The 8,210-nt window shown below is 51.3% G+C and overlaps 1 protein-coding gene across 1 annotated transcript; it reads right to left on the bottom strand.

Moving 5' to 3' along the window:
• Positions 1 to 876: 876 nt before the first annotated feature.
• LOC133265637 (uncharacterized) lies at positions 877 to 7,793 on the bottom strand. The gene is made up of 5 exons (XM_061446383.1): positions 7,777 to 7,793; positions 7,451 to 7,544; positions 5,538 to 5,866; positions 1,854 to 2,049; positions 877 to 1,740 (listed from the first exon to the last, which is right to left on the bottom strand). Exons 1-5 carry the CDS (start codon positions 7,791 to 7,793, stop codon positions 997 to 999), a joined length of 1,380 nt encoding a protein of 459 aa, XP_061302367.1. The 3' UTR covers positions 877 to 996.
• Positions 7,794 to 8,210: the final 417 nt, after the last annotated feature.

Below are 8,210 nucleotides of genomic sequence, written 5' to 3'. Positions count from 1 at the left end.
AGGAGAAGGAGGGGACAAGCTGGGACCCTGCAGTGCTTGGGGACCCTCTGAGGGACCGTGCAAGGGACCCTGCGTTGTGGAACCATGCAAGGGACAGAGCAAAAGCTCCCCTGCTGTGGTAGAGTTCCCAGAGTGGTGGGGTCCCCAGGAGCAGGTAGGGAGCAGGCAGAGCACAGAGGCCATCAGACCTGGGCTTCCACAGATGGGATTGGGGAACCCCCAAGAGCTCCCTGCCCATATCCTGGGTATCCCACTGTGAGGGCCAGGGTGCTGTGAGCAGGGTGCACAGGGTGGCCTGGATGTTGGCACAGTTCCCTGTGCTGAGGGACACTGCACCCATCCCAGAGCAGCACAGGCTGGACCAAAGCTGCTCCACTGGGCTGGTAGGGGGTGAATCCAGGGGTACGTGTGGCTGCTGGGGCTTTGGGGTGCAGTGGTGAGGTGGGAGGTAGGATGGAAAGGATGAAGCAGTGTTGTGGTTTAAGCCCAGGCTGTAAGTCAGCCACGCAGCCCTCTTGCTCACTCCCCCGCCTTCTTCCACCTGGAGGAACGGGGAGGAGAATTGAAAGAATGTAATTTGGACAGGTTGCGATAAGAGCAGACCAGTACCTAAGGTATAACATAAACCACTGCTGCTACCACCAATGATAATAATGATAAGGGAAATAACAAGGGAAGAGAATACAATACCACCTGTCGAAAACCAGCCCAACCGAGCAGTGCCCTAGCCCTTCTGGGTAACTCCCAGTTTACATCCTGGGCATGACGTGCTGTGGTATGGAATACCTCTTTGGCCAGTTTGGGTCAGGTGTCCTGTGTCTGCTTCCTCCCGGCTTTCCCCTCCTCCCTGGCAGAGCATGAGACTCACAAAGTCCTTGGTCAGAGTAAACATTACTGAGCAGTAACTAAAAACATCATTGTTATCAGCACTGTTCCAAGGCCGAAAGTCAAAAACACAGAGCTGCACCAGCTACTAAGAAGGAGAAAAAATGACTGCTACTGCTGAACCCAGGACAAGCAGTTGGGTGAAGAGGGATGGGATGGAGGATGCTCATCCTGAGAACTCTGGACCATGACGGCTGCTCTCGGAACAGCCTTGAGCCGAGCAGGGGGCAGGCTGGGCACCCCTGGGCCCAGACATGTCCGTGAGCTTGGGTGCAGCACTGGAGCAGAGTGCAGTGGCACATCCCACACCGTGCCCAGCTCCCCAAAGGCCAGGACCTTTCCCGTGTTCAGGCTCCCAGATGATTCGTGTCTTTCCCAGCTGGTGCAGCTGGGAGGCACGGGGCAGTGTCCAACCCCAGCAAGTGCCAAGGACTGCGGCCGGGCACCGAGCAGGGTGGCCGAGGCTGGCTGTCCCCAAGCCGTCCCCATGGAGCCTTGCCTGCAGCAAGGGACAGTCCGGCAGCCGCAGCAGCTCCACTCCCCCCACCGCCCCCTTCCCTCCAACCGACCTTGGTGAACCATTAACTGCCCCAGGCCAGGAGCCAGGATCCAAACTCCATGCACGGCCCCATCCCTCCTCCCCAAAACCTGCCCGAGGCGCCTGTTCTGCCCACACACCGCTCCTGGCCAAAGGTCCACTGTGCCTGAGACCACCCGGCACAGCCGCTGCTGCGAGTGCAAGCGAGCTACCTCTTGTGCCACAAGAGCCTTGTTTTCTTGGGAAAACAACCCAAAACCAGCATGTTGGCTGAGACAGGAGCAGACCCATTCTCCAGTTCCTTCTTCTGCTTTTATCTGTCTCAAAGAGAATTGATCAATTCAAAAGCCAGACACTGCCCATTCAGAGTGAAACGAAATCCCTTCTGCTTGTGCTGTGAATGACCTGCAGCTCAAGAGAGATCTCATACCTGTTTTGCTGTACCTCTGCTCCTCAATATGACTATTTCTTGGTCAACACTTTCAATTTCCTCCAGGCTGGTGTTGATCCACTTCTGGGTTTGTAGAATATAAAACGCCCGTATCTGCTCCTCATCTGCTTGCCCACTGTCCACAGAACTTTTCATAGAGACCAACCTGTTCTCCAGGTCCTTCTTCTGCTTATATCTGTCTCAAAAAGAAGAGAACTAAATCATTAAATTACCTTTCTATAACCCAGCCCAGATACTGTGAGTTCTAAAAGAAACAATTTCCTATTTCTTGAAATTCAGTCAAATGTAGGCAGAGAACCAACTCCTGCCTCAATTCAACTCAAACTTGCCTACCCTGTTTAAATGCTTTTCACAGAAGTGCCAGCTGCTGCTCAGCTCTCCTCAGGGTATGCAAGTCCCAGACATTCATAGATCTCCTCATGTCTTTGACTAATTTCTTGGTGTAAGGAGAACTCAATTAACAATTGAGTAAGACTCCTGTAGAAATAAAGCAGACTTACAGGAATGTACCCATTAAGAGGAAGAGGAGCACTGGCAGCACCAGATGATGCCAGCTGTCATTTACTGATGACCTACTGATGACAACGCATAAGCAGGAGGCACTGTGGGGATCCATCTCCCCACCTCATCTGATTGACAACAGAAGGGTTTTGACAAATGAAATCTACAGGAATCAGAAGAGTTTCAATCTGCTTAAGAAAGGCTTTGAAAACACACAGTTATATATCTACATGCATCACCAAAATACTTTGTTCCCATCTACACCATCACTTCCATCTGTCAACTCAAATTCAGACATTACATAGGATCTTTACTACTCTGTGTAAGTATCCGCATTTCAAGACATTGCCCTTAAATACCTGATCTACTTCACATAAAAATATCCCCAACACTTCAGTCTGCGGGCTCAGGAACAGTGGGATGTGCCTATGGAAAGCTCATGGAGCACCCAGCTGTGCAGACTTCCTTGCCAAGGTGAACGCATCTGACATTGCCCATCTTGGATCCCCGACACTCCTGGTTGCTAGAAACCAGCTTTACAGATTTGCTTTGTAAGAGCCTGGGATGAAGAGCGAGGGATTTTCACAGCAGGAAATAGGCTGCACAAGAGATTTTATTTTGCTTAAGATATTTTTATTTTATATATTAATATATCGATTATTGATTTCGCCGAGGTGAGCAGCTCCAGAGAGAACCCTTCGACACCAGAGCGAGGGAGACCCGCGTGCAGGAGCCTCAGCTCTGAGCAGCGAGAGCCTCCCAGGGCGCCTCAAGCCCTCGCCTGGCCTTGTCCGGGAGCCGGGAGCTCCCCCGAGGCAAGCAGCCTGAGCGGGTGAAACCCAGGCCAGGAGTGCGGCCAGCAGGGAGGGCAAACAGGGCGCGGCACTCGGGGCGGCCCTGGGCTCCGGCAGGCAGGGGATGGTGAGCCCCCGACCCAGGGACAGGACCCGGGCTGGGAGCTCTGCTCTGGCTGCCCCGCGGGGGCAGCGTCGGCACCAGACAGAGCCAGTGAGAGGGGAGGCTGCCGCACAGAGCTCGGGGTGTAGAGAGTGCCTGCACTGGTCTGGTGAGGGGAGGGTGCACAATGGGCAGGGCTGCGCTCGGGGCTCCCTGGTGGAGGTCTGTCAAACATCTGTGGGATGCTGTCAATAGGCTGAAAGATGTCAGGGAAGCCGAGAGGAAGCAGGACTGCTTGCTCCAGGCCCAAACTGTGCAGGGGCCTCAAGCATCCATCCTAGTGCATGCAGAGAAGGAGGTCATTAACCCATTAAGCTAGGAGCTAATAACAAACAAACAAACAAAAACAACAAAAAAGGAGGAAGAGGAAAATTAAAAGCAAGGGGCTTCCTCTAAAATCTGATATCCCCAACCAGAACAGCTTCCCAGCTCTGCAGAGGGCTAACGAGGAAAAACACACTGCACCAAATGAACAACCTGCTGATGCACTGGTAAAGAAGATCACTATTGGTGCCTCCAGGAGAAAGCAGAGGGTCACAGCAGTAGGTGACTCTGAAAGGCACAGAGGCACCCATCTGTTGGCCTGACCCAGTCTTGAAGGAGGTGCGTTGCCTGTCAGGGGCTCAGATCAGGGATGTTGCTGAGAGGCTGCCTGGTCTAGTAAGTCCTGCTGACTTACCCGCTTCTCAGGGTCCATGTGGGTGCCAGTGATACTGACAGCAGTAGCCTGGGAATCATTAAGAAGGACTACAGAGCCCTGGGAAAGGTGGTTAGGGGCTCTGGAGCTCAGACAGTTTTTCCATCGAGCCTCCAGGTCAAAGGGGAGGACCTTGAAAAGGCCAGGCAGATTTGGCGGTTAATAAATGGTTAGAAGAGTGGTACCATAGTCAGGGGTTTGGTTGCTTAGAACATGGGACTTGAGTTGGGAGGCCAGGTCTACTGAAGGCTGGTGGCGCTCTGAAGGGAAAAACTGCTTTGGTAATAGAGACTTGCCAGGCTGGTCAAGGCAGCTTTAAACTAGATGTGTTGGTCAGGGGGGGCATCATTCCATCCCAACACTCCCAAGTCAATTGCCAGCACCTTTAATAAATGCTTGAATCGATGCAGAGCTATTTCAGCCACTCTAGCCAATGAGCTGGCTTAATTTGAAGCTCAGCTCAGATGATTCTATACAAACCCCCGTAGCATGGGGAATAACCAAGAGGAATAAGAGATGTATACACAGCTACAGGGATAGGATATCATTGGCATCACAGAAACTGCCTCTAAATAATCAGAATCCAACATACTCATTCTGCAAAGCATCCTGGGTGAGAATGAAAGGTTTCAGTGGAAGCCTGACTTGCCGAGAAGTACTGTGTGGTGGTGAAAGGATAAGGCAGGTCTGGAGCCAAAGTGATGATACAGGCCCACTCGGGAAAATGTTTTTCATGCAGGCCATGTGTTTTACTGGAAACAAATAGAGCTGCAAGGTGTCTCACCCTGATCAAGTACCAACCTGCTTGTGACAGAACTCACAACGCAGGCACCTCCCATTTGCCTTCCAGTGGACGGAGTCACGGTACAGGCAACCACCAGCCCACAGCAAGAGGGGACTTCACAGGTAACCAAAGCCCAACCTGCAGCACTAACAAAGCTTGCCTGGAAGGAGATATTCAGCTCTGAAAAGGCTTTGCTGCGCTGATCCCAAAGGTCCTGACATGGTCTAGTACCCCAAACCTACCTCAGGTTAATATCTAGAATATAAATCATATCTTTGTATCCATGCAATTCAAACAGCTCTCCAGCCCAGCCTGGGCCTTTCAGTGCTACCACAATAAGCAACAACTTGTCAAAATCCCCAGCTAAAGCATAACAAAGAGACATCAACCACCTCTTTTTTAAGGACATAATAAGCCCTTTGGTAGGTAACTTCCAGCATGGGTGGCGTTATGCTCTTAGCAGCAATTAAAGCACCAGCCAGAAGTGCTTTCATGCAGTTCTTCAAAGACCAAAACCAAAGGTATAAATGCAGCTCCGCAGTCACTAAATAATATGTGGTGCATATCTTAAAAGGAGTGCTTCACAATCAAGTGTATTCCGGCATCAAGGAAGGCCCTTCTTTCCCGGCAGTCCTCGTCTGTACAACCACGCACTGCCCCAGGCTCTCCCCTTCTCTGAAATCGATTCCCAGAAGCCTTTAAACGCCACAAACCAAGAACCTACCTTTCAATTTTGGCTTGCCTGCTCGACGCCATGGCCACCAGCTTGTCCTGGACGGCAGCAGGGCTCCTGCGGGGCGGGCTCCTGTCAGCCTCCTCTGCCGGGGGGCTGGTGGCGGGGGGCAGGTGGAAGCTGCCCAGCCCGTAGCTCTTGCAGAGCTTGAGGAAGCTCCAGAAGTGGGCCCGGGCGCTCTCCAGGTGCTCCAGCCTCTTGCTCAGGTCCACCTGCTTCAGCGTCATGGCCCCCAGCAAGGCGGGCAGCAGCAGGTACTTCAGGTCGGCCGAGGCCATCTCCTCCAGATCCTCGTTCTCACTGCAAGGGCAGAGACCAGCCTCATGATAACAGCTCCTTGCTAGGAGCTAATCAGCCCCTTTTTTGTCTGCTGTCCTGACTGTTCAAGAATAGGTTTCATTTATACCTTGGGAGCATGGAATGAGTAAGGGTAAGGGACCAGATTTCCTTGCAGCCTGCTCTCTGCACATACCCACATGTGTTGTTCTCTTCCTGCTTGAGGTCCACCTGGCAGAACATGGGTTTTTGAGCTGCCCTTTCTAATTACAGAGTTAATGTTCTCAACACGAGGGAAAAATAAATGCTTCTTTGGAAGGCATAATTACCCAGCAAGTCCCTATTGACACCGCAATGGGCCTCAAGCTGGATACTACAGGAATAGTGGCTGTGATTAATCCCACTGCATGTGAACAGGGGGAGTTCCCAAAGCACTGGCAAGCTGGGACCAGTCTCTCCCATTCCCAGGTCTGCCAGATGTCTTGGTGAGGGAGGTTTTGGGCATGAAGTCAATGTCTAGGGATCAGCCTCAGCTTCTGGACAGTTCTTACATTTCCATCTCCAGACATGAAACGTGCCTATGTGCTTTTCATTATCCAGATAGTGAAACCTACCACCACGGTATATTGCATTTGATGCGCATGTGTAGAACATCTGGCTGTGTACATCCAGAAGGCCTGCCTGGTGCTTAGCAAGAGCTCCAGCATGTTGGATGTACATCAATCTTCCTGAAGGTGTTAGAGCTTCTGCATGTTGTCCTACAGCACACAAGTGCGACTCCAGCGCTACTCCAGCCAGACTGAAGGATGCTTGGAAATTCCTTATTCCACCACACAGCACATGGATAGTGGTCACAGCCGGCATATATGCAAGATGAGAAAGTCCTTAAAATCTGTAGGGCCCCAGTTCCAGGCTAGTGGGAGGATGGTTCTGTGAAAGCCCACTTGGATGGCAAACCCAGGGTGCCTCATGGTCCCATGTCAGCTTCTGCTCTGGGGAGGAGACTGTTCTGCAGCTCCTTCCGTGCCTTAACTCACCTTCTGGTGGACCTCGCAGCCAGCATCTCCAGGAATGCACAAAGGGAAGATGCTACTATTGAGTGATTCAACAAGGTGTCCAGGGCACCTTGGTGTCATGGGATTCCTCCACTCTGATTGGGCAACTTGCTGAAATACAGGGCTCAGAGACAGAAGGTATGCCAGCCTGGCCAGCCTAGGGGAAGGGGTGTAGATCTGCTTCCCCTCTGAGCCTCACTCAGCCGTTGCTGCAACTCTCCTTCAAGCTATGCCCAAAGGTCCTCAGTCAGCAGCGTATTTCCTCCTCTGGTCTTATGACCCTTACTCACCTATGCCGATTTGTCCCTGTCCCTCAGCTGAAGATCCCTATAAGGACAATCCCTAGTATTAGCTGTCATCCTTGGGGCATCATGATGTAGCTGAACACCCCAGAAATAAAGGAGAACAGAGATGCAAGGGGTTTTCCTTATATATAAGCTGTTCTCATGTTTGTGTCTTGTGTAAGTGTAGGCACCAAGCACATCAAAGATCGAAGCAACATCCCCCATATATTTACAGTAGTACAGATGTTGATCAAGAGCTGAGCCCTCAGGCTATGGCCCCATCTCACACCTCCTCGTTCTGGCTCAGCTTCCTTTGTGAAGAGCACAGGCAAAAAGCAGGTGGAGGTCCTGATCCATGGTCTGGTTCCAGCTGCGATCCGAGGCTGTGGGGAAGAAATGTCACACAGAACAGTCCTTGAACACAGAGTCATTCCTCCAAAATGCTTACTTGATTACCAGTAGTTTGCTGCCCTTGCTCAGATTATCCTCCTGGAATAAGTTAAGCAGCATCCCTTGAGGATTAAAGAAATAAAAGGGAAAAAAAAAACCAAACAAACCATCAGCAAACTCTGCTCTTTAGCAGCAGAGTCAAAAGAGTCCATGAAAATCACTCACCTTTCTCCAGAGTTCATTGTCTGCACAAGTCTGCACAGCAGGGAATGATCACATTCATACCAGCATTACTCCTTTGAAACCCAAATTAAAATCAGTAGCAGAGAGTAGGCTTTTCAGAGCAAACCCATTGCCTGGTTCTCACCACATTTCATGTAGAGGGATGGTTTTCTTCTATGCACAAACCATTTCAGGCCATCTCTCCCATGTCAGCTCACAGAGCCAGAAAGTGAGAGACTTCTGCGATGGCCATGGAGACTCTGGGGAGTCTCATTTCCAGAGAGACAGGGAAACAAAAAGCCACGAGACGTTGGGAAGAATGGCTAATGACAGGAAAGTCAAAGAGGTAGATCCATCACATTAGCAGCAGGGCCTGTGAGGGCTGATGAAGCAGGGGTAATGACAGCAGCCTTCCACAGCATAGAGAGGACTGATTG

The sequence above is a fragment of the Pezoporus flaviventris genome, unplaced genomic scaffold (genome assembly GCF_033815535.1).
Source record: "Pezoporus flaviventris isolate CSIRO_AGI_PZ_B2104156 unplaced genomic scaffold, CSIRO_AGI_Pfla_v1 ptg000005l, whole genome shotgun sequence".
Taxonomy (NCBI): domain Eukaryota; kingdom Metazoa; phylum Chordata; class Aves; order Psittaciformes; family Psittacidae; genus Pezoporus; species Pezoporus flaviventris.
The sequence above is the reverse complement of the archived record's forward strand: the minus strand, read 5'-3'. Positions and strand labels throughout refer to the sequence as shown.